General features: G+C 43.1%; 1 protein-coding gene across 1 annotated transcript in view; it reads left to right on the top strand.

The window, feature by feature from the left end:
• The window catches only part of LOC105392426 (GTPase-activating protein), a 30,793-nt gene extending 8,921 nt beyond the window's left edge, over positions 1–21,872 (top strand). Inside the window, exons 2-15 of the mRNA XM_048625812.1 lie at positions 2,736–2,856; positions 9,000–9,890; positions 10,180–10,372; positions 11,622–11,770; positions 13,248–13,464; positions 13,700–13,903; positions 15,511–15,654; positions 16,614–16,708; positions 17,185–17,295; positions 17,568–17,704; positions 18,188–18,326; positions 18,634–18,842; positions 19,214–19,343; positions 19,625–21,872. Of these exons, the coding sequence (XP_048481769.1) occupies positions 2,736–2,856; positions 9,000–9,890; positions 10,180–10,372; positions 11,622–11,770; positions 13,248–13,464; positions 13,700–13,903; positions 15,511–15,654; positions 16,614–16,708; positions 17,185–17,295; positions 17,568–17,704; positions 18,188–18,326; positions 18,634–18,842; positions 19,214–19,343; positions 19,625–20,645 (3,761 nt within the window). The 3' untranslated portion in view covers positions 20,646–21,872. The remainder of the gene's footprint in view (positions 1–2,735; positions 2,857–8,999; positions 9,891–10,179; positions 10,373–11,621; positions 11,771–13,247; positions 13,465–13,699; positions 13,904–15,510; positions 15,655–16,613; positions 16,709–17,184; positions 17,296–17,567; positions 17,705–18,187; positions 18,327–18,633; positions 18,843–19,213; positions 19,344–19,624) is intronic.
• Positions 21,873–27,082: the final 5,210 nt, after the last annotated feature.

Here is a 27,082-nt window from a genome sequence, read left to right as displayed (position 1 = left end):
AAGAAAATAAATTGTGTATATTATACAGAAAGTAAATAAATTACAGATGAGTCATTTAATTATTGAAATTAAAAAACTATGTAGATCTACGTGCATAAATATTTCCCTACTGAATTTATATGATATCCAGAAATTATACGAGTGCTCGTTTGCTTATTGATAGCATTTATGAAAACCAATGACTGTGACGTATCGTCACCTGCAGCTAATACTGCAGAGTAGTGCAGAGCTATGCTAATCTCTAGTATTTTATTTTCCTAAAACTAGTGAGCCCCCCTCCTATTCAGTTTCCTTCTCCACAGCTTCCCATTCTTAGTAATTGTTTTGAAAATACCACTCCATTATTCATAAACATTCACCGTAGTTTACGTCATTTTAAGAGCTATTCCAGAAAATGGACGTCACTTAATCTCGGACATAATTATAAATTATCCTCTATGATTTTCTAATATATGTATTTTCAAGAAAATTGTAATCCTAAACCCGTCTTTCAACTCTTCAGAACAGAATTCTCTGACCACCTTACTGTCAATGTTCAGCAAAGTGCTTACTTTTGTGAAGTAAAGATCATATTTCAATTCGCTAAAATGGACCCAATAATCTTTCTCAAAGATTCCCATTATGGACTCGCTTACACGACTACTTAGTGCCAATATCCTATTTCATTCACTTATAAAAGTTATAAATAAGGACACGTAGGCGGGTGTCACGGCGTACAAAACGTTGTCACTAATCCGGTGTCTTTCGTACGTACTTACGTTCATACTTTTTATTTAGTTGGTGGGTACTAACTGCTCGTTTGTTAATAAATCAAAGTACACGGGTGAAGTAGAATTCCCACCTTTTTCTTTCTGCTATTGCAAGCTGTCGCCAAGTCGGGCGTGCGTGAGAGAACTTGTGACAAAAGGAAGTCAAACCGTCGTCAATCAACTGTGCCGCTTCAATATATTACTCGTAGAGTACGATGCGAGTACGTTTGTAATAGAATGATAATGACGTACTTAATTCACCTTTTACACAGACGGCGGGATGATCAATCATGTTTAATTATTGCACGGCGCAATCTGAGAAACACCCGTGGAAAGTACGTTACGTACATAATACATGCAGCTATGCATTGCTGTTATTCCTGAATGAAAGGCCAAAGTCCAGTGTTTATCAAATGGTTACGTCTGCACCTCTTAAAAATACATAAGCTACCCCATCCATTACATAAATTTGGGAACGTTACAGTTGGTTCTTGCTTCCTACTACACAGATTGAGATAGGTATTGTTTATCGCCGGATCTTGATTCTATGGAAAGGATACAGTAATGTCGGCGCCGGTACGGATCGGTCAGCAGTGCGCTGGCGGCTCACCTTGCCGGCCCTACATGGCGGCTGACCGAGGTCGCGACACGTTGCGCAAACCGTCACACCACTCCTAGTACCCTGCTCCGTTTAAAGACCACTTTTGTCCTTTATGTCTTGAGATTTTTCTGCCTAGACGATGTACCAATCAAATCCGTTGCTGATTTTTCTTTTCGGAGCCTCTGCATGCAATTAAAACAATGGTGGATTACATTGTTTTTTGAAGAATCTTAATTGCATAAAGAATTTTTATTGTGTCCTCGTAAAAATAAGCAATGTTTGCACAGAAAATAGAGGTCAAATGTATAAACATTGCAGGCATTTTACACGTCGTTACAGAAACAGTATTGTGTCATACTTACTTTACTACCTACATTATGCATTGTTTATTAATTACAACTGCATACATCTTGAACCTCCTTTATAGTTCGTAAACACACTTGAGAGTTCATTTAGCAGTTTACGTGGTTGCAAAGGCAAACTAGTATAATGGCCAGATTTAATGTCGTTTCTTCATCACACAAGCAAGCACTATTAGGCGCACGAAGGCCGGGCGCGGCAATTTGTCGGCGCGTGCGCAACTCTGCACTCCATACTAGAGTTGTCGCGGGGATCGACCTAATGAGCCGTGTGACGACACTGCCCATAGGAGTAGCCGTAGTCTAATGACACTCATATCATACGTCATATGAAACATCCACCCAATACACCATAAGATGAACGACAGTAGGAATGATATAAACAGCAAACAACGGGCATTGGCTGATCAATTGATAGCTCTGCTAACGTCATGCTTCCCGAAACGCTGATCTGATGGGTTACAACTCCTATTTGTGTAATTATTGTGTAGCCGTACGTAATCGTGCCAAGCTTGACTGGCTATAATGAGCACTACTGTACAATCAATCACAAGGAGATGTATCAGTTACATTATTCAATTACCGCTACATTTCTCAGTCGGTATACGCTGCTTGTGATCAAGTGTACTAATGAATGCGGTTGCGACAGCTCACAGCCGACGTATCATTAGCAGCTCCGTGCGGGGAGCTCATGACTTTATTTAGGTGAAACTGCTGCTACAATGTATTTATGGTGCCGAACCGAATACGGCACCAATGCGTCTCGTAATTGCATTACAAGTAAATGTAGAATGGCGAGACCATGAACTTAATCAAGTCGAGTCGGTGCCAACGCGACACATGGCCACTTTGGATACATTCATGAATGAATTGTCGGCACCGTAGCTAAGAGACGGTAGTGAAGCTGCTTCCGAAGCATGAGTCCGACACCGGTATCACAGATTCTGCCTAGTCAGATGACCGTGTGTGAGATGTCCGCACATTTTTGTTTACTAATTTAATTGACGATGGTTGTGTCTGTTCCAGGTGAAGCGAAGAACCTGCCGGCGCGCAGCCATGGCTCGCCGTGCCACCGCGACACGTACTGCGTGCTGTCGCTCGACCAGGAGGAGATCTTCCGCACCTCCACCATGGAGCGCACCCTCAAGTGAGTCCACACGTACCTGGGGCATTATATCCGGATATCCGAGTTTATACGGATACTATATTTACGCGGATAATTGCATGCCCTACCCGTACCCCTTACATCATCGAGCAGACTCTAGCTCCGCTACCATTACGATAAAATATCTATGGAATAGAATATTATCATCTTTATTGCTCACCAAAATAGCGGTAACTGACCATAAATACTTACATAGGTACTAGAAACAATTATTAACGAAAAAACAGGTGGACTTATCGCTTAGAGCGAAATATTACAAACATCAAAAAAGTTTTCTCGTGGGAATTCCGGGATAAAAAAGTAGCCTATGATATGAATGATAAATAAGCAAGATCTCAGGGTCTAGACCATATGCATACCAAATTTCATTCAAATCCGTTCAGCAGTAGTTTTGGCGTGAAAGAGTAACAGACAGACACAGTTACTTTCGCATTTATTATATTAGTTACGATAAACAGTAACAATGTTTACATATTCTGACAAATAATCTATCACCAATGCGAAGGAGTTGTCGGCAGCTGAGTCCGTATCTAAATATGTCACAGATGGTGCACTAAACCACCGGTAACTAACGGCTGCAGTCATGACGCCCCGCCACGGCGTCTGTCGCCCGACGTGACTTCATCCTTGACTTTAAACACCGAAATAGCCGCAGCCCTACACGGTGGCATCGTTAAACGTACATTTTTGTGTCCGCTCCCCAAATTGACATAATAACGGATCCTTTGTCCGAGCGTCCGGGCCCGCTTCCGCTCTTATCAGCTGGGAACTCGGGACCACGTCTACTACAACAATATTTGTGAGAAAACACTACTTATTGGGTCAAGGGCAGCCACAGATTCCTCCGTTGCGTTGCTCTCTCGTTTTACGTACGCCCAAATTATCTTTCACTTCATAAAACGCCGATAAAATTCAGCTACGTTAGACCTTGCTTATTCACAGATTGCCGCTTATCTTTGGTTATCGGACGTTTAGGTAATTAAGTTTATACGGAGGACATACCCATTCATAAAATATACACCTCTATTCATTGATAAGTCCATTTATCGTTTGTATCAATCGGCGCGTTGCTTTTATACAACGCAAACTTAAGTGCACTTCTCTGAGTCTTCAGAATTGCATTGCTTGTTTTAAATTTAAAAACACTTTCGTTCCGAGAGTTACGACACCGACGTAGTGGCATTTGGACGAGCCGGGCTATGTCACGTGCGGTATTCGGTCTAATATATAAAAGGTAATGCTTCCGGTGATTTCACGTGTGTGTCCATATGACGACTCGACATTTACGGGCTCTCCTGTCCCCATTCAGTGTTTCTAAACACGGAGCGGTGTGCTCTATGTGTGTGTGTAGCATCTTAGTACTGTATATATGAACCGGTAAGGAATTAGGTACATAAATATATATAATACATATTAGAATTATAATATAGATAGAGAGACTCTGTATACACCATAAATAATAATAAAATTAACGAGTTCTAACTTAATAAAAAAAAACCTTACCCGTTTTTTGTGAAATACGGATTTAGTTTCTCGATGCATTGAAAGTTTATTGTTAAATTGGAATATAAAATAAAGCACGATCGAGTAAACAAAAAAAAACGGAAGCAACAAGTGGAGTTTTGCCGCGCTATCGATCGGCTCGTAACTTTTTAATTCGTGTTGTGAATGGGGGAGGTGGTCGGTCGGTAAGGGAGGCGCGCGGCGGCGGCGTCCCGGATGCGTTTCCGGTTCCGGCGGGCGCGTGCACTCGCGCGGAACGTCCCTTCCGCCGGCCCCACCCCCGTTCATTCAAATTTGGAATGAATGGACGAAGCCGCGCCGCCGCACAACGGGCGTCCCGACTAATTACCACAACTAACGCGCCGTCGCCCGATTACTTGTGGGAATGTGTTTCATGGCCGCTTCTACTATTCCACTTGTTTCAATTTATAGTAATAAAGCGACCACCTCTTCAATGAACTACAATGATGTCAACGCGCTGGGATTTCCTTGTTTTCTACCGTCAGCGCCGGTTGGCCGCTCGTTGAGAGGCACATTTAGTATCCGCTGTCCACGATTAGAGCTACTTATCTCAAATGTCTTGCGTCAAGTCGGAAACGATAGCGTGGAGTGACCCAGTAGTGACCCGCCGGCAGGATGTGGCGGATATCGAAGGAAATGTCACGTCACATCTGTCGCCGACGAGTTCACTTAATGGGTTCTTTGTCTCATTGTACCTTATCACTGCCCTTACTACTTATCGTTGCGAGACAATACTCTCCGCTCGCAGTCACCTTTGCCGATGAACTTGCGTGTTATTTATTTTTATGAAGGTAGTGTCAGCTACTAATCTGTACTTGCTCATCACTGTATGAAGTCATTAGTTTTATAAATAAACGTGAGAAACCGAAAAAGCAAGAGGCATGTCTAAAAAGTAAAGCCAACCCCACATGGGAATAATCCGGGAAATATTGCGCGTCCGCTTTTTTACGGGCTTCTGTCAGCCGGCACGGAACACGACATGTTGAGAAGGAAGCTTGTAAGTGGTAGATTGCCACCGGAACCTGGTGTGGTGATCCGACTGGCGCCGAAATGGCCAGACCTCATCTGGGCTGAGTCCGTCGAGTGCATTGATCTCATCGTATCTGCTTCCTTGTAATGCAACATATGCTATTTTTTGCCACAAACTTTTGACGGGCCGATATTTTCGATGCTCTTCGATTGTGTAATGGACTTTTTATGAGCGGTGTGCTGATTGAGATTACACTTTCGGAAGCTGGTTTATTTACAAGATGCAATTAAAGCTCAACATTCAGATATCCCGTCGATTATAAATAAAAATTATAAGATACTTAAGTAATATTGATTTTATCTGTGATTGGTTGATTACATTAAGGAGCAAACCCACCCAGCAAGCTGTCCTGACTAACAACACTAACTAGTTATAATAATTAGCATTAGTTTGCAAATGCATAGTTAAGAATGCAGTTAAAAAGCGGCGGTGTCGCTTGGTGCAACACTACGCCGGTGCAACTGGTGCAAGTGTCACTAAACCACACTAATTCTGTGAGGGCCGCCCCTCGGGATCCACCTCCGGTTAAACTTAACTATGAGCTCTGGAGTTGTTCCTGTACGGACGTCCCTAAAATATGTGTAAAGGTGTGAAATGTGTTTTTTTATTAAGTAAACAAAGTAAACTTAAAAGTGTTAAATAAATATGTACTTATGTATGATAATATTTACCAAATAATTATGTAGTTTGGCCGTTAGTACAGTGTGCATTGCATTAATAATTTATTTGGTAAAATTTATCAATATCACCGTAGTAGCAAGAATTGTAAAGTTTTTCGTCAAAGAGCAACAAACACCACTAACACCTTTATGTGTTTGTGAATACTATACGAATTTTGACTCATGGGGGAACAACCCAAAGGTGCAGTATAGAAGCTGGAACGTATAAAATATATGTATTTATAAATACCGGTCTGGCGCCCGGATGCGCCGGCGGCCGCGCGATACTCGGCCCAATCGACGCTCCGTGTGTGTGCGGCTTTACACACCTGCATCCCCAAATAAAATACAAGTAAAACAATTAGCAAAGCGAACACCTTACGTGCAAATTAAATCATCACCTACGCTGCCACCGCCACTTTTTATTATTCGTTAACCGAGTGGAAACTGGATCTTGATGAGGGTTGCAAAAAGCATAATTCAACTACTTACGAAGGTGCTGTTACAAATTTTAAGTCGAAAGGCGATAAACCAACGTCTACTATCAAGGTAACCCATTGAGAGAATAAAGAGAGAGTTGAAAATGAGTCCATTGAAATTATGTAGTAAGTGCTCACGAAATAACTTTAGTAAACAGCCCAGAGTGTGCAGCTGGGCTGATTAATTCACCACCCCGAGGGCTCTCGGTGACTGATTTTGGATATTTTGTTTGTTTTTCTACTGGATTAAAAACAACTTATTATTTATGCTGTCGAAGGATACATTACTATCCAGTTTATATTAAAACTGTCTTCATAGCGTGTATGTGACAAACACTAGAGCTAGATTAGGATTTGTCACCGTGTGGTGAACGGATTAGCCAGCCGACTGCCCACGGATTTCAAGACGTGTATTAGCTAAACTGCACCCAATAGACGTCATAAGGGGGAGTGCACCTACTAAAGTATACAATATTATGAAGTTATAAAGCATATCGCACAGAACATGAGCTAATTCAGTAACAGACATTAAGCTGCCTTTGTCTCCCTGGCAGGCTGGCGGCGGTAATGAATGAGCAACAACGTAAACACAGTCAGACATAATTGATGGTGTGCATGAAACTGCTAAAGGAAACATCGTGTTAATGATAACCAAACAAACAACACACCTATTGTAATCTCCTGTACATACGGGAAAAATTGTGTCAAACATTTTGTTACATTGTATTTACTTAAATATTATTAATATCCCAGCGTGATAGCTTACAAGCATTACGAGTGTACTAAACAAACAGATAATCGTGGTTTTATTATGAAAATGAGTCGGAGATGACACTGAGCGCCGCGGGAGTTCAGTATAAAAAGGTTTAATGTCGTCTTGTAGGTGAGTCGTAAGTTCTCATATAGCGCGATGCGACTTTCTCTTAGAACCGGGCCCACGCGACGCGCCTCACGCCCAACGCCTTATCAAATATTAACATCGACCCGGTACTGTCCGAGGCAAAAACTACTTTTCTTTTCACACCATGTACCAGAGTTTGCCTCGGAGCTTTTCGGCAGCAAGTTACCTACTGTGAGGTTGAATTAGTTGAAGACGTTGAAGATCAAATTAAGTATTAAGAATACGCAACGCAATGAATTTAAATTCTTAACCAAATCTTATTATTATCTTTAATAAACTTTATACAGCTATAGTATACAAATAATAACGTAATGTTGAACATTAAATACTTTTAAATTGTATATTTTTTTGGTTTAAAACCATTCAATTGCCATTAATAAAAGTTTAGGTAACATAAAATTCACATTATTTTGTAATTCTCGTGACATTTAGCCAGTAAGGTATCTTACGCTACACTTTTGAATGGCGACCGCGCACCAAAACTCTTGAAGGTAACGTTGCAATTTCCACGTTGCGCCACTCGGAACTGTGGGTTACATCACGCTGACCTTTCAAGATGATACAAATTAAATGAAGTTTGTTCACGAGCGTACCTGGTGGCGTCTCGGCGCTCCGTACGTTCATTAATTAAACATCAGCGGCTAGAATAGAACTCGATGAATAACCGAGCACAATGCCGCTGCGAACCTCAAACTGTCGAACTCGCCGTCAAACATCATATTTAGGTCATTGTGCTACAGATAAAATAGATAAACGACTCTACAACAAAGATTCTAACTCGGCTCGCGTTCGACGCCACTAATCTCTCGTAAACATGGCGAATTAGTTTTTAATGTGCGTCGGCCTCAAAACACTTTAAATTAAAAGCATTTCAGCGGCTGACATAAAGAAATAGAGTGAATCGTCATTTAAGCGGCAGCCTCCAGGAATATGTAGATGCGGTGTTGTGTTGGGTCGCCGGTGGCGGCGGTTCATTTTACACGTTTTATTGTTCCCGCCCGCGAGCGTCCTGCGCCGGCGCCGCATGGGAAGGTTTCATTAGCTGCACTTGTAATGCAGCTAATTTGGCAACATTAGCGGTGGTGGGAGGCACCGGCCGGGGCACCCCACGCGCTTGCAGCAAGACTTGCCAATAAATATACTGCCGTTCGAAAGCCGATAGCGATTGTTTAATGGGGCTTGTCACCTAGTACGAGTATAACCCCCTTATTCATAGAGAAGTTACAAAACGTTTTAACTAATACACTGTTTTGTCCCTCTCCAACAAAGAACAATTTGTTCTTTGACAGAGAGGGACAAAACAGTTTATTAGTTAAAACGTATTGTAACTTTTCTATGAATAAGGGGGTAAATATTTACCTTCGATAGCCCTGACAAGACCTATTCTTCAAGCCGTTCAAAACATTTATAGGTAGCCATTACTGCGAGTGTGGGCGGATTATTACTTAATTCCTAGTATATTATAATTTTTATCGAGTGGACCCTCGTATCCGGGTTTATATGACACTAATGATGTTTTAATTTTGTTACAGTCCATTCTTCGGAGAGGAGTTCAACTTCGAGGTGCCCCGGCGATTCCGCTACCTCTCCATATACGTGTTCGACCGCGACAAGCACCTCAAGCAGGACAAGGTGCTCGGCAAGGTGGCCATCAAGCGCGAGGACCTGCAGAAGTACAACAACAAGGACCACTGGTTCGCGCTGCGGCCCGTGGACGCCGACTCCGAGGTGCAGGGCAAGGCCTTCATCGAGCTCACCCTCGAGGACTCCCGCAAGCGCCTGCGCGTGGAGCCCAAGCCGCCCGACCCCGACCCCGGCGACCCCGCGCGCCGCCCCAACAACCTCGTGCGCCTCTCCGAGTACTGCAAGGAGAGCATCCGCTTCGGCTCGCACTCCACCTCCACCGGCAAGAAGCTGCTGAGCCCCGCGGCCGAGCCCGCGCCCGCGCTGTCCCGCTCCGAGAGCCTGAAGGACCGCGCGGCGTGGGCGGCGCGCAGCAAGCCGCCGCCGCACGCGCACGCCGAGGACGCGGGCCCGCCCGGCGCCGCCGACTACTGGTCCGACCCCGAGCGGCACTGCGCCGCGCGCGCCGGCCCGGACACGCTGCGCCTGCGCGTACTCGAGTGCTCCGAGCTCACCACCAAGAACGGCCAGTGCGACCCCTTCGCGCTCATCACGCTGCTCTACTCCAATGGCCGAAGAGAGGAGCGGCGGACGAAGCCCAGAAAAAAGACGGTGAATCCTCAGTTCGACGAGATCTTCTGCTTCGACCTGGTGTCGGAGGAGTCGCGCGAGCGCGGCGGCGCGGCGGGCGTGGCGTGCGAGGCGCGCGTGTCCGTGTGGCACGACGCCGCCGCGCCCGTGTTCCTGGGCGAGGTGCGCCTGCAGCTGCGCCAGACCTCGCCCGCGCCGCTACGAGCATGGTAAATATCACCAAGTTGTTACAATAACCGATACCATAACAGGCCGTAAACAGGAGCGCCACAACACTCTTCTCACCCTTCCTTATTTAGCCTCTACCTATCTAAGATCAGCTTTCCGGTATGCTGAACGAAGTCTCACATTTCGTTTGCCTGTTTATCCACTTGAGAACTCGTTTACCTAAGCAGTTATCGCCGTGGTCATGTTTAGACTGTCACCTTACATTTTCAGTCCCAATTCTGCCCTCTCCCAATTCTGCCAGTCCTCAAACAGCAGCCCCCCTCCCGGCAGGTACTTCCTGACGTCCCGCGCGGGTGGCGCGCTCTCCCGCGGGGCCACGCCGCCCGGCACGCGCCTCTCCGCCGCCGGCGCCGCCACGCTCGGCTCGCTGCGGCTGCTGCTGCAGTACACGGTGGACCACGTGTTCCCGCTGAACCACTATAGGCAGCTGGAGGAGCTGTTCCTGAAGAGTGTGCAGCAGAAGGTAGGCTATTGGTTACAGTGTTAGAGAAAGAGTGGACAACGCTATTTTAGGACCACATTTATTTTCAATTCGTCGTATCGATTCGTGGGGCCTATGTAAAGATAAAATAAACTTATTTCGGTTTAGTGCTTGGTTAACAACGCCTTGCCAGCTCACACTACCTCATCACTTATCAATATGCATTCGACGAAAACCATTAGCAATTCATCAACCGCATAAAGTTATTAACCCACACACCAAGCTACCATCAACAACAGTATTCCATAAAGAAACAATTTATTGTCTTTACTCGACGAACTTGTGCAGCCAGCGAGGCAGATGCATTGTTATAGCCATTAACAACGCCGGCGGTCGCTGACACATAACTAAGCGCCAGGCTTTGCCAAACCGAGCCTCTGTTGGCCTCTTGCCAAGCCAGGCCTCTGGAATACTAACAACCTACCACCACATTCAGCTAACCACCGATAAAATACTAATCTAAGAACTAAAAACACTTTCGAACTCTTCAGTAACTTAATTCAAAGTTAAAAGAACAAGGATTAAATGCAGTTTAACTTTCGCAATTAGCATAAAAGCTTAACTTTATGTCCTTTGGCGAGTAGTGTGGCTTTGTTGGTCGGTAATCGATCGGCGACTGTAGTTCGGTATATTGCTAATGATCTTTAGTCGGCGGGGATTAAAGTGCGGCCGCCTCAATACGGCAAAGGTTAGTTAAACTTTTAGGGCCCCTTGCACCAACAAATTAAATCTAGATTTAATGTCAAATGTCGATTTAAGAAACGTCAGTCCATATAAAATTTGACACTAAATCGAGATTTAACACTAAATCTAGATTTAATATGTTTCTGCAAGTGGCCCTTAGCTCTGTCCGTTTAGCTATGTTCGAATGCTGCACCTTACTAAATACCTAAGATCACATTCATTTGTTTCATGTTTTTGTTTTACAAATTACATTACAAATGTTTATTTGCAGTTTATATTTGGTAAAGTAACACTACACGTAAAAAAATACTCTGCTACTATCTATTCACGTAATTTCTATCCACATAACTAAACAACATCGACCTGTTGAAAATAGGAGACATATACTTTGTTTCACGTCGAAAGATATCTGATACAAACAAAAACTACCCTTATTCGAATGTAATAAGGGTTCTGTCAGATGTCTTTCCCCGTGAAACAAGTTATAATAAAGCATGCAGAACTTTTTATTTTATCGTCATCCATCTAACAAACCCTCCCCTTTCAGCCAATCACAACGTCAGCTGTGTACATCCTGGGCGAGATAGCGTCGAGCAAGACGGACGCGGCGCAGCCCCTGGTGCGGCTGTTCACGCACCACGATCTCATTGTGCCCGTCGTCAAGGAGCTGGCCGATGCCGAGATCTCCGTGCTCACGTGAGTATAACCTGCTTGGTTGTAGACATAGAACAACGCGGACTCGGGTGTACCCTCGGGAAGCGTCATAGCGATCTTTCTTGATACAAAAAAGTCTGCCAATTTTTGCGGGGGGAAATTTTACTGTTTACCATGATTATGTCTCATGGGACATATCATTATGAGTTTTAATTCCCAGCAATAAGGGTTACGTGAAGTGTCATTTAATAAAGAACACAGTGTCTTCATTTTTCTTGCCAATGGATGTAACAATTATCGATAAGTGTTATCGATGAATTCGAGAACATGGGTTAGAAATACTAATTTCAAATTAATTAGGTATAGTTAAATTTAATTAGGAATGATTAATAAACGAAGTCACCCGCTTTTCGCTGTACATTTATACTCACGTGATAGGTCGCGAGCCGTATCGCCGTTTGTGAATGAGTACAATGCACTGAAGTTGTCGAGTAAGTGGGCGGCCTCTGACTAGGCTTAACGACTGCTGCCGAAGCAGCAACCGTGACCCACGGCTTAACGTCCTGTCCGAAGCACGGAAGCGTCCAGAAAAGAACCATTTGAAATCGGTAACTCATGCTGTACCTACCAATGGCTGACCGTGTCAGTTTTTGCTTAACCTCAGTGATCTGTTACGATTACTGAAGCCAATTCGACTACGGACGCTTCCCAACTATGACCTTTTTTGTCGATTAATACATATCTACATACCGGTACATCACTATTGCATTTTTTTGATATTGGTTGCTAGGAAACAGCTAATAACAATAAACCATGACCAAATCCGTGATCAAATCCGGAATCCGGATATTCTATGAATTGAAGCTGTCATTTTAGTATGTAAACAAATCATTTTCTATGAAACGAACGCTTTGCCAACTAGATTGAGTCTAGTGAAAATTGAGACTGCAACTAGTTTTTATAAATCGGTGGGCCTTTCTGGCCTACCACCCCGCCAGAGGGGAACGTCTGCCTATTTCGTCTCCAGACCATTCATACTCAATGGTTGTAGACGAAAAAATTATGAAGAGTTGTGGACTTTTTGGTTAGGACCTTTTTGTTTGGGCCGCGCAGTCGTGCCAACTTAGCGGTGATGGATGAGGTGAATGGAGTTCTGTTCTTATTCTGAAGGTCACCTGTAAAATTTATCCTTTATGCTGGATCAGAAATGTTGGATTCGTTACCAATAATAGTAGAAGGTCGATTTTAACATAATAATATTTTGAGTAGCAAACGAAAATATCTTATAATAGGTATTTTGTAGGTATCTTATACTTTGGTTATCGCTGAGAAAATAATAAAGGCATAAGATATTGAATGTAAAAGTCGATTCTATCTAACAACCTTTTGAATCATCAGTTTTGACACCGGACCTCACAATAAAGTTACGTGTCAAATCAATCTTAATATTCTTGAACATATATTTTAAACCTCTTTTAGCTGTCTAAATACAATCATAACCTCTCTATCCTCATTTCAGTGACGCAACGACAATCTTCCGCGGCAACACGCTGGTCTCCAAGATGATGGACGAGGCGATGCGGCTCACCGGCGCGGCGTACCTTCGGTCCGTGCTACGACCTACGTTAGCTGCGGTGTTGGCGGAGCGGAGGCCCTGTGAGATTGATCCCGCCAGGGTGAAGCCTGCCGCCGCTGTGACGACGAATTTGGCGAATTTGAAGGACTATGTGGAGCGGGTGAGTTGGCTTGTTATAAGATATAGCTATGTGTCATGTGTAAAGCTAGTTACTGACGCCGCTGATCGATGCTGCGACCCGTAGTGTGGGACTCAGTTGGGTTTTATAAAACGTATAGGCAGTCCCATATACTTTACTTTGACCTATGCGAGTGTCATCAGAAGACTGTTGTAAATCGGTAGCCACTCCTAATCATAATCACTACCAGAAGATTCAATACCAATTCCATTCGCAGGTGTTCGGAGCAATAACCAAGTCCTACGCGTCGTGCCCGACCCAGATGTGCCGCCTGTTCGACGCGCTGCGGCAGTGCGCCGCGCGGCACTTCCCGCGCAACGCCGAGGTGCGCTACTCGGTGGTCTCCGGGTTCATCTTCCTGCGGTTCTTCGCGCCCGCCATCCTCGGGCCCCGGCTGTTCGATCTCACCACTGAACAGATTGTGAGTATGTTGTAGATGTAGAGCTTTGGTCGGGCCTTGTGAGGGTTTTTACACCCTTCGGGCCGTGAGCAGTAAACGCAAATTTGGCGTTTCACAGACCACCTAGCTGCACAAGGGCTTCGATGTCGCATCGCGATAAAAAGAGTTATGAATTTCATAAAATTTCAACTTGTATAAAATCGCTTTACTCTTTACTTTTTGAACAAAAATATACTATCTATAATTTAAGACGGAATTCCCAGACGGAGATGGCGGGACGACCTCGACAGGTTTTGCCTCAATGGCCGAAAGAAGCAGAGGATCGGGAACGGTGGTCATTATCTAAGGAGGCCTTTGCCCAGCAGTGGGACACGATGCAGGCTACATAAAAAATAAATAATTTAAGGATGCTAATTGTGTAATAGATTTAACCTCATTTTAAGGCTAAGAAATCATCAGAGTAATGAGGAACTCATCTAGATAAAAACTGCCATAAAAACTTTCTAATGATAAAAAAACAATGGGTCTCATGGTAAATCAGGTAGATCTGTGTTGGCTTAAGACATTACCACGGAGACTGTTGTTGTTGTTAAAAACTCATAATCATTAAAAAGTACTTTTTGCGACACAATGCAGATAAAATTACATAGTTACACATCTTCCTACTAATAATGTAAAGTTGTAAACTTTTGATTGAGACATTTTGGCGACTGAATGCTCAAGATCCAAATATGATAGTACTGTTATTTTTGGATTCATGTATAAAATATTAATGGACAACATTTCAAAAAACTAAAGCTGCTATAAATCGAAAACCATTTCGAGATTTAGCTCTAAAGGCCACAAAAAAAATGTTTTTGTATTTTTTGGATGTATCATTTTCGAGAAAATCATAAAATAGTAAAAAAGTGCTGATGACGTCATGCATCAGGTGCGATGCATTTTGATGATCAAAGCCCATATATTTAAAAACAAAGTAACTGTCACTTTCATATTTGATTGACGTTGACGTTTTATCGTGACGTTGTTGTTTATTTGGGTCATTTTCATTAATTCTGTTCTGACACTTTCTGACTATTTTTTTTATTTATTATTAAGAGATGACCTCTATATAATATGTCCCAGAGCATGCCACCGCCTACACAGTTGAAAAAATGCTTCTGCTTATTTTTTACATGATAAGTACCTACTTTCCATCATCAGAAATATCAATGTCATTTGAAAATGACCCATTTGTTGGTTGGCATGTAAACAAAGTTTCAATGTCACTTGTCAGTGTCATTTATGTTTTTTTTCGAAACTCAGGCAATAGACAAAAATAAAAATTGAGCCTAATATGTGACGTCACTTCCGGTTTTAAAATAATTAACTTTAAAGTTAAAAATAACATGCAAAAATTAATGTATATACAAAATAAAAAAATACGGGTCCACTAATTTTCTATAAACTTTCCGAATAGCTAATAAAAATATAGGTTAAAGAAAATGAAATGTTGTCCATTGAAACCTTACTTAAAAAACCTATAGGTATGAGTAAATTATACGTTATTTTCTTTTCTACATATTTAAACCGAAACAGCAACCCGTTTCCAGCAGTATAACTTTTACTCAACCGCACACACATTCCAGGACCCCCAAACGAACAGAACGCTGACCCTGATCTCGAAGACGATCCAGTCGCTGGGCAACCTGGTGAGCAGCCGCTCGGCGCAGCAGGTGTGCAAGGAGGAGTACATGGCGGAGCTGTACCGCAGCTTCTGCACGCCCAGACATGTGAGTTTACACCTCATTGCTAAGTCGGCGGCACTAGGGGGTCTCTAAATAAAGTTATTCCGCTGGGCACTGCGCTAACCACGAATCTATCTCGTTGTTGTTTTTAACGTACGGTCAGCTGCTTAAGTAGCTATACACTTTTGTACTTTGTCAAACTGATTGATTGATTCTGTCCGAACGGGTTTGGTCACGGCGACTGTTACGGCTAGGGAGGGCGTCGCTCGTGTGCCCTCATATGCCTTATGTAGCCGATCTTGGCTGTGAACGTGCGGTTGCACTGGCTACATGTCAGGATTCCATTGGAGTAGTGGTAGTGTATGGCAGCTGGTGGTCTACTTCGGAGTTCGTCACGTCTGGCATCAAGAGCAGCTCTTTGTTTTAGCCTGAAACTCGAAGATGTTGGATGAATGAATGGCAGTTGAAAATTGTACAGCTACTTATGAAGCTGACTAACCTATTGCATGACATTTGTTCGTTTTTTGTTAACTATAGTGACGTGATGTCCGTAGATGATGACTCTAGCTTTAGGTAAACGAAATTTCAGGATGCCGGCACGGCAGGTTATTAGTATACGATTAATGTGACACGCACGATAGAGCCGTGGTTAGTAAAGCAGCATTACAATAAATTATTGTCGTAAATCTAGAGTGAACTTCATTTGTAGAAACATCTGCATATCGAGATTATGGGAGTTGTTACCTTATTGCTAAGATCTTACAGTAACTGAGCTGTGAGTGAGACCGACTTATCTAGCCCATCATAAAAAAGCCATTCATTACTATGGATGACTCTCGTAAGAATGAAGAATTTGCATACGCTAACGTCAGCTGTCACCAGGTCAGATAAGCTGCTGATGAACTTTGATGACCTCTCTTTCATTCCATTCTACTTTTAGAAAGGGCATATCTTCTGTTTTATCTAACGGAACATTTTATAATACCTTAATATTTTTATTTCAGGTGCAAGCAATAAAGCAGTTTCTAGAAATAATCTCAACGAGCACGGACACGCAACACAACAACATTCAGGAAACGCCGGTGCTGCTCAAGGAAGGGTATGTTCAATGTTCACACACGATATTAAACACTCTAGTCAAGTTCTGTTGTTATTGATCTTGACGAACTTTACCTTGAAATGTCTTTCGTGATTCAATAAATAACTAAATCATCTGAATCAACAATATTTTGTTAATTTATAGCCTGAATTAAGAAATAAATGGCCGAATATTAATTTGTGATCTGTATGTTTCTGCATTCCTTGGATCAGATATGGGTAGGTACAAACACATAACTTATTGTAATCTTAAAACTAGTGTCTATTACTGCCGATATGTTAAACGAAATACGATAGTTTCGGAGTCACTTCGTAATTCTTTTAACACATCAGTGCTCGTTTTCCACGTTATAATGAATTCATACACGTTATAATAAAGTGGAAAAAGTCATCCGCCGATGCACCTTTGCACCTATTCCCAAATTTATGTCTTATTCTAATTAAGTACCAATTATTAATAGACCTTCCAACTCTCAGGACGATGATCAAGCGGTCGGAGGGCGTCCGCAGCGGCGGCGGCTCCCCGCGCCGGCGCTGGACGCGCGCCGCGCACACGCACGCCAAGCGGAGACACTTCAAACTTACCAGGTCAGTGCTCACAGGAGAGCTGGGAATGTGGGACATCTATAAATTTGTTAACCTTTTCAGCAACAATAAAATGTTACAACACCCTTAACTAAAAGAGTTAATTTACCTGTAACTTCTTACGCAATCAATCTGTAATCCACCCGTCTTCTTAGCGAGTGCCCTAACTGTACAGCCTTTTATCCACCCCTTGCCCATTGGCCTATGCCATAAACGTCATGATAACCCATATGCCAAAAGATAAATCTAATAATCTGATCTAATAATATCCACAGTGGCGAGTTGACGTGGTCGCGGTGCGGCGCGAAGCAGCCGGCGCACCGGCTGGCGCTGTCGGGCGTGCTGGCCGTGGCCGCCGTGGACCACCCGCCCGCCGGCGCGCCGCTCGGCGCCAACAACATCTTCCAGATCGGTCAGTTCGTGTCTGGAGACACACTCACGTGTCGTGTTGTGTCGTGACGCTCGGTTTCATACATTTCGCATAACGTGTCGACACAACACGACATACAAATATGTCCACCATGTTAAATGTATGAAACCGATATGCTTCTGACGCGTCACGACACGACACGTCAGATAAATGTAAATGCGGCTTTAACCTACTTACATCATGACCCATCACGTCCCCACTGCTGGGGCACGGGTCCCCTTCCAATGAAGGGTTTACTTTTACTATCACTCTATCCAACCTTAAAACACCCCGAAATTTTACCCTAAAAGTCGCATAACTTTTGAGCGGCTTTGCCGATTTGAATATAATAAGTTTAAGAATACTCGGAATAATATTATCGATGATCCGAAAAAGACTAGACGAAAATCATTTCAGCCGTTTGGAAGTTATGCTACCACAGACACATACACGTTAAACTTACCCTACCCCAATTCTCTGTTCCAGTGCACCAAGAGCGCGTGTTATTCGTGCAGGCGCACAACTGCGTGGAGCGAGCCGAGTGGGTGCGCCTGCTGAGCGCGCTGTGCCGCCTCGCGCCCGCGCCGCGCCACCGCGCCCACTACCAGCACACGCACTGGACCTGGTATGTGGTGTACCAACTTTCTGTTAAGCGGCTGTAACACAGTAATATGCAAAACAGAGTGAAAACTAATTTATGGTGTCTCAAACTGACCTGTAAAAGCAAGTGCGCCAAGGTGGCATCCACAATGCCAGCGGATAGAGCTGGAGGTGGTGTGTACATAATTCTACGCCATAAACGCAGCTGTCACCTGGATCCTTTAATAATTGTAGCATAACTGTGTAACAGTATCTCCACTGCGTAGTTTTGGCGTGCGGACGCAAATCTTGCAATAAATAATAACTGTTAACTAACCTCCATTAATTTCCAGCTGCAACAAGACGGACCCGGCGGCGGACGGCTGCTGCTCGTCGTCGCTGGACTGCCCGCCCCCCGCGCCCGCCTCGCCCTCCCCCCCTGCCTCCCCCCCCGCGCCCGCCACGCTGGCGCTGCGGCTGGACCCGGCGCGCGACCTGCAGCGGCTGCACGCGCTGCTGGTGGCGCACTCGCAGAGACTGGACGAGAGGCTGCATCTGCACGGTGAGACAGAGATAGATAGATAATTCTTTATTGCACACACAAACAGAAATTACACAAGGAAATTTACAACATAGACGGTACAAATGGTGGCCTTTTTACAAAGAGTAATTTCTTCCAAACTACCTCGGAGGAGAGAAATGATACAAGAAAAGGGAATTTCTCTTTTGCGAATTTACAAAAGATGTTCGAGATGAGCTCTTCAGTCACCTCCTTTCGGCTTACTACATCATTTTGCCATATTCTATATCCAGCCAGCTGTGTAGCGTGAATAGTTCAATCGTTGATCAATGTTCTATCAAGACAGTTTCAGGCTGTTATTAAAAACGCGGATATCAGTACAATCCAATATTAATAGATGTATTGTATTCCAGACGGCAACATAGAGGAGCGGGAGGCGGAGGCGGCGACGCTGCGCGAGCTGCAGGAGGCCATGTTCGACCTGGAACACCGCCACCGCATCTACAACCGCTCGCTCGCGAGGGAGACCAAATACGGGAGCAAGTCAGTACCATACGCACTACACTACACGCTTCAAAAAAAATCATAATCAAAATTCTTTATTGTTGTTACCTACAAAATATAATGTTATTACATTGTGGGTCTCTTCTTGTAAGTTTAAAAAACCTGTAGTAGAAGAGCCCCTCCTTCTTGAATGTGCCAATGCCACTTAATACAAATTTAAGTATATAAAACAATTTTGATGTGCTTTACATGTAACTGTGAAATATAAGACAACGCTTCGTGCCAATAGCCAATAAATTAATGTTGTGTGTCGTCCACAGACAAGCTCCGATCGGCGACGACAACTACCTGCACCTGGCGGGCGCGGGCGGCAACATGGAGCCGCTGGCGTGGCGCCCCCTGCGGCCCGAGGCGGCGCTGGACCTGGACGGGCGGCCGCTCGCGCGCGCCGACAGCGCCGAGTCTCTGCGCCGCGGCGACTCGCGCGGCTCCGGCCGCTCCGCCGGCTCCGGCTACCTCGCCATGTCCTGCCTCAAGCACGAGCCCGACGAGCCGCCCGCGCGCCCGCCGCGCCCCTCCCCGCCCGCCGAGTACGTCAGCGTCACCCCGCGCCGCCCCGACCTGCTCTGCAAGGAGTACGAGCTCATGGCCGACTTCCGCTCGTGCGCCTCGCCCCTCGCCCCCGCCGCCGCGCCGCCCGCCGTGCCGCCCCGCGCGCCGCGCCCCCGCGCCGACGACGCGCTGCTGGACGAGCTGCGGCGCGACGCGTGCTGCGTGCTGCAGGTGCGCGAGGACGGCGACCCCCCCGCGCCCCCCGCGCCGCCGCCCCCCGCCCTCACCTCCTCCACCTCCGCGCCCAGCGTCGCCGACGCCGGCTCGCACGCGCGCACCGTCGCCGAGCGACTCACGCCCTTCTTCCTCAAGAAGAAACCCAAGTCCGTCGACGAGAAGGACACGAAAAGCGCAAAGAAGGAGGAGAATCTGATCGGGCGGCTCACGCCGAGGTTCAGCCAGTCGCGGCTGTACTCGCGCGGGCAGTCGCTGGAGCTGGCGGGGGCGGGGGCGGGCGGCGCGGGGGGCGGGGGGCGCCTGTCCCGCTCCGCCACCACGGCCAGCGTGCCGCCCAGGAACATCAACTCGTCCATCGTGGCCAACCTCAAGTTCCTGAGCCTACACCGCTACGGCGCGGGGGACGACGTGCAGTGCCGGCGCTTCGTGCAGACGCCGGAGGAGCCGCCCCCCGCCCCCGCCGCCCCCGCGCCCGCGCCCGACCCCGCGCCGCCCTGCCGCGAGCCGCTCGGCTGTCTGCGAGCCGCCACGCCCAATGATATTAGACTATAATATACGACTTCTCCTTACCCAAGTAATAAATCCTCTCATTAAATGTAAATCTGACTAGACAGTAGCGGACTAGCGTCAGCGCTCGATGTAAATGTACTAGCTGGTAAAAGTATATTTATTTTTTGTGTTAGTGTAGAAGTGGAGTAGGAAGCTGTCGCGAGGTCAGCTCTAGTGTAATACTCAACGCGTGCCGAGGCTCATTCCCTTTGCACTTATTTACTAAATTCTAATCTACAAGACTTTGCAATTATTTGTTCAAGTATTCGTCGAATAATCGATTTTAAGTACCTACGTACATATACATCTTAAATGGTTTCTATTACTGATATTGTTCTTACTCAAACAATGTTTTCTCAATAATAAACTTCAGTAAATTATACCTTTATATTAGTGTAATTTACACTATTTTATAATGTATGTGTTGTGATAGAATGTATTTTGTAGAAAAATATCTTTTTATAATTGTTGTTATTAGCTAAAATATATTGTAAAATATAAGTTAATCATAGTAAAAAATTGCGACACCATTTTAAGAGGTGATGTAATGCTAAACACAAGTATATTTTTCTGAGTAACGTTATACAGCTTCTGTAGATAGTATGTTATTGATGAATAGCGAGTCCACCGGTGAAACTAATTCTGATCTCCATGACCTTCTCTTCAACTTTATAAACTTTTAACGATTTGAAAGTACTTAAAAATTATGAAAACGGTTTGATTTGTAAATTTATAATAATGTACTTGGTCAGACATAGGCCTAGTACTGGTGCCTAATTCGATGGCCTTCTATTTTAAAATACGCTTTATAACAGCGAACTGTGATGGTCAAAATGTATGATCCAGAAATCTAATTTATCAAATAAATATTTTGGTACTAAAGCTGCTTCGGCACTTAGCTCAATTTTGAGAGCATCTAGTATAGTGTATAATATCATGTAACAGTGAAAATAACAATAATTTCATCTTGGTAAAAACCTTATTAACTCAAGTTTGTAATAAGTTTTATAACACTTCATTCTCGTCCTGAAGTAAGTATTTAAGAATTTGATTTAACATGTAAGAGGAATAAAATAATGTACAAATTAATTATTTCTAAAGTACCTATATAATGTTATTTATTTCACCTATTTTCAATTTTGTTAAATAAAACTTCACATGTTCAATTCTTAAAAGTCTTATACTCATTTTATTTTAAAGTATTCCTACGGACGAAACCACAATACACTGCACAACTGTAATGACAAAACGCTAGCAAAGTACTTTTATTTATCTTTAGTACACAGTCGTGAGTACAAGTTTCGATCCTCCGTCAACGTTGCGTATCGTCAACTGTCACTGTCTAAATATAAGGCAAAGTTACATAGTTCCAAAAGTGACATTTGTTTTTTCTATAATGTTAGGTAGAATTTCACCAAACGCTAAACTTATTTAGTAGCCTGTCATACGTCTGTCAGTTAGTACAAAATGTATTTTAAATTAAAATTTGATTTAAATACGTTTAGCGTTTGGTAAAAGTGACCCTTCGTGTAGATTCGAAAATAGTATCGAATCCTATGCTCGCTGCAGAGTCGCGAGCACAGGATTCGATACTATTTTACCGAACCATAAAACAACGAGGACTTGGATATAGTCCCAGTCCATAGACTTAGTATATCATCATCATCATTAGCCTATGTCAACCCACTGCAGGGTATAGGCCTCCTCCATGTTATCAGGGTGTCCACTATCTGGAAAGTCAGGGAAAGTCAGGGAAATTGATGGGCCACCTGGAAAGTCAGGGAAAAATGACCCTTTTCTAGCATAATTTTGGTACTTTTCTTTACTAGTAATACTTCTTTTTTACATGAAATAAGTAAGTCATAAAATAAAATCTCGTTTAGATTTGGAATATTTTTGACTGATCCTTACTAATTAAGTTTTTTAAATAAACTTTCCCTTATTCATAAAAACGTTACTAGACGCTTTAGCTATTGAACTGTTTTGTCCCTCTCGCTCCCTCTCTCGTTACACAGAACAGTTCAATAGCTAAAGCGTCTAGTAACCTTTTTATGAATAAGGGGGTAAGTTTATATCGTGATTTAATCAATTATAACAGATAGAAAAAAATAGTAGTAATTCTAAAAGATTAGCTAGACCCCAAACTCAGCTGGTAAAATTATGTCCCGTATATACAGTTTGATGCAAAAGAGGGTGACTCATCTCAACATTCAAAACAAATTTAATTTAGGATTTTTTTATTTTAACTTTTAGAAGTTCGTGATAAAAAATAACATGATTTTGTTGGTGCAGACGCGCTGCGGCCGCGCTCATTAACTGACTTTGAAAAAAGGAGGAGGTTCTCAATTCGCTAATTATTTTATACCTCAGCGAGACCGCATATGCTGCCTCCGCGCAGCATCTATTAATCTAAAACTTATTTTTTTACTAATTTAGCAGAGCAAAACGAATTTTATTATATTTTGTACTGCATGTTTAATCAAATTTCATAAAAAAATACTTACACAACTAACAACTTTGTCAGGCAGGAGAGTGCCATACAACAAAAAATTGGTTCTGTTTCAATTTCGGTTTCAATATCTACTTCGATGGTAATCAGTAAAATTTTAGTCAGACTTAAACTAGGCAGACTAGTCACTAGCGTGCTATGGAGAGAGCTATGCTTGGGGTTTCTCTGATGGATCGTATCAGAAATGAGATTATCTGTCAGAGGACTAAGGTTACCGACATAGCTGTCAAAATATGCAAGCTGAAGTGGCAGTGGGCTGGTCATATCTGCCGAAGAACCGATAACCGTTGGGGTAGACGAGTTCTTGAGTGGAGACCACGAACAGGCAAACGCAGCGTGGGACGCCCTCCTGCCCGCTGGACTGACGACCTTAGACGGGTGGCGGGTAGTGGTTGGATGAGGAAGGCCGAGGACCGAGTGTTGTGTCGCTCCTTGGGAGAGGCCTATATCCAGCAGTGGATGATTATTGGCTGATAATGATGATGATGATGACTAGGCATTATAGCAACTTGCTGCAAGGTGGATGCGTTTTTTTAGGTTTTTTTTTCTTAGAAAGTTGTTCAGAATGGCCTCCTAAGGCTTAAGAGGGAACCTTGAGAAATAGGTAATGAGGAAAACATTTGCTATCGTTTGTGCACTCATGCCCAAGGGCGTACCCAGGATTTCAGCCAGGGGGGGGCAGCTCATACCTGTTCCGAAATGAATATTAAATCAAAATATCTGACTAATGAAGAAATATGGCACCAACTTCAAAAAATATCAGTTCCTGCTTAGGTATATTTGTAATGTCACATAAAATTGATGTAAATTATTTCTTACATTTTAGTGGATTTTTAGTTTTTGAAATTATTATTTTATTTTATTGTTTTTAGTTAAATTTCAATAATATTCAATCAAAAGTAAGATTCAAATGATACCAATAAGTCCTACTAGTCAATACGAATCATTCAAGGCTAAACACGAGGTAGTTGCTATATACCGTTGAGGAGTTCCTTTGACTGCCTTCCATTTCCATCATCAGATCAGCTCAAGGTCACCATCATATTTTTTTGTTATAAGAACTATATTTACGTTCTAAATGATGATGGGCACCAATATATGGAAGCTGGGACCAGCACCAATAGAAATGAGTGATACGTCGTTGAAAAGGTTTTTTTTTGCAGAATATGAATAACGGAAGCGCTAGTCTTGATTTACGGTCCAATTAGAATAATCGTACCTTGAAAGTTTTTATATTTTATTTCTGTAATTTTAATGTTTTGGTTAGTTTTTCACATTCATTCTTAATTTTTATTACAAAATGATCATCATTCATATAATATTATATTTGTTTATTATCTCAGTAAATAAAACCAGTTGAAAATAAATTCTCCCATTTTAATAGTACGTGTTTACGTGTATTACGCCCTAACTGTCATCAGAAGAGAGAGTGCAATGCCATAGAAAAATACTTCCTTCTGACGAATATATTTCAAAATGGACAACTTATACGGATTTGTCGTCATAATACTTTTTTGCTCACTTGAAAAGAGCTATCCAACGATGAATGTCTCATCTTTATTGGACATAGGTCCCAAAACGGCCATTGTCATTTCATTAGAATCGGTTAATAGGTGCCCAAAATGGAAATTAATACCCTGTTTTTACCAACCTTGGGGGTGAGATAAAATTCTGAAAAAAATATGGGACCACCTGGAAGCTCAACACAAAACAACAACAAAAAGAATTTTCAAAATCGGTCCATAAACGGCGGAGTAATGGGTAAACATACATAAAAAATATATAAAAAAAAAGATCCCGACGAATTGAGACCCTCCTCCTTTTTTTGAAGTCGGTTAAAAAGAAAAGATACTTTGTTTCTAACACTTTATATCGCGCACAGTAAGTAACACGTTTTTAATTCCCACTTGGCAGGAAAATTTACGTTTATTTTATCTTCTAGGGGGGGGCAGCTGCCCCCCCCTGCTCCTACCTGGGTACGCCCTTGCTCATGCCCCGGGGCTCGGGTGCTATAGAGATAAATGGATGCTATAATAAAATTTTCGGGAGAAATCGTTATTCACCAAGTAAATATCAACAAATCTTTTTTATTGTGATGTAAATCGCTTCAGAATATTATATTCTAGGGTATTAGTAAAAAAAACATTGTTTTTATTCAACAATGGCGTCATTCGGCACAGTTTTGATCACAAAAATTGCGTTATTTGAGGTGAAAAACTATAAATTATTTATTGTGTCGCCAATATCCTAAAAAATCATGGAGATTGTATAATATTTAGAAGTAGACCAACGTTTTCTCTTTTTGTATGGACGAGCAAGTGCTATAAAGTACTTCCCTCTTAATATACAATTTTTGGGGACCCTGTATAATTTTTTTACGCAGTCAAGTTTGAATAAGTGTCAAACAAATGAATACAAAACCTTGAAATGAAGCTTTCGTGTTCAAATTACTTAAATCAGGTTTAAGCCCCATCCATACGCTTGCTGTTTGTCACAAACACGGCAAACAGCAAACAAAGTCACAAACACCAAACACAAACACCGAACACAAACAGCCATCCACATGCTCGGCGAACGCTCATAACATTCCGAACCGGCAAACACGGCGGACGACGAGCTATTACTTTCGGGTTGACATATTTCTATTATATAAATTAAAGCAAGAGAAAGAAAAAAGGAAAATAAGAAGAAAGCAAAGACGATGGTGGGATAATAACAATAATTTAAAAAAAAAAACGTAATTCTTTTTAATTATTATTTTATAGTTTTTAGTTTATTTGCAATAATTTTTAATCAATAGTAAGATGCAAATGATACCAAAACGTCCTACTAATCAATACGAATCATTCAAGCCTAAACACGAGGTAGATGCTATATACCGTTGAGGAGTTCCCTTGACTGCCTTCCGTTTCCATCATCAGATCAGCTCAAGGTCACCATCATATTTTTTTGTTATAAGAACTATATTTACGTTCTTAATTTCATTAGACGACCGAACGGCGTAGTGGTTAGTGACCCTGACTACTGAGCCGATGGTCCCGGGTTCGATTCCCGGCTGGGGCAGATATTTGTTTAAACACAGATATTTGTTCTCGGGTCTTGGATGTGCCCGTAAAATGGCAATAGGCCCGCCCCCTATTACATAACACTCTGGCGAAAAGTGGGTGCAGCAATGCACCTCTGCCTACCCCGCAAGGGAGTACATTAGTACAAGGCGTGAGTGTGTGTAATTTCATTAGAATCGGTTAATATGTGTCCAAAATGGAAATTCATACCCTGTTTTTACCCCTTTACCCACCCTTAGGGGTGAGATAAAATTCTGAAAAAAATGGGACCACCTGGGAGCTTAACCCAATACAACAAAAAAAGAATTTTCAAAATCGGTTCATAAACGGCGGAGTAATCGGTGAACATACATAAAAAAAAACCGACGAATTGAGAACCTCCTCCTTTTTTTGAAGTCGGTTAAAAATACATAGAAATCGTACAATGTACTGCTTTATTTGGGCTTTAATTTGTTTTATATTTTTATTTTGATAAGCCTCCAAAAATTACAGAATCGTAGCGCATTTTTACGCTTTGCGCGCCAACGAAAAAGTGTAGCAAGTTGATACGTCCGCCTCCCACAATGCTAGCGCGCATACTGACCGCTGCCAGACGTGTGGATAGGTAGGAAACTGTTTGCCGAACATCCTTTGATCTGGCAAGAAAAACCGACACCGATGCCGAACACTGGCGAACACAAACACAAACAGGCAAACAACGACAAACACCCATCCACACGTCAGTGTTTGCTGTTTGCTGTTTGCCATTGTTCGCCGAGCGTGTGGATGGGGTATTATATTTTGATCTTCGGTCAGGGAAATTTTTTGGAACGGTCAGGGAAAGTCAGGGAAGTCAGGGAATTTTTTGGAGCATTATGAGTGGACAC

Source organism: Plutella xylostella, chromosome 15, assembly GCF_932276165.1.
Source record: "Plutella xylostella chromosome 15, ilPluXylo3.1, whole genome shotgun sequence".
Taxonomy (NCBI): Eukaryota; Metazoa; Arthropoda; class Insecta; order Lepidoptera; family Plutellidae; genus Plutella; species Plutella xylostella.
The sequence above is the reverse complement of the archived record's forward strand: the minus strand, read 5'-3'. Positions and strand labels throughout refer to the sequence as shown.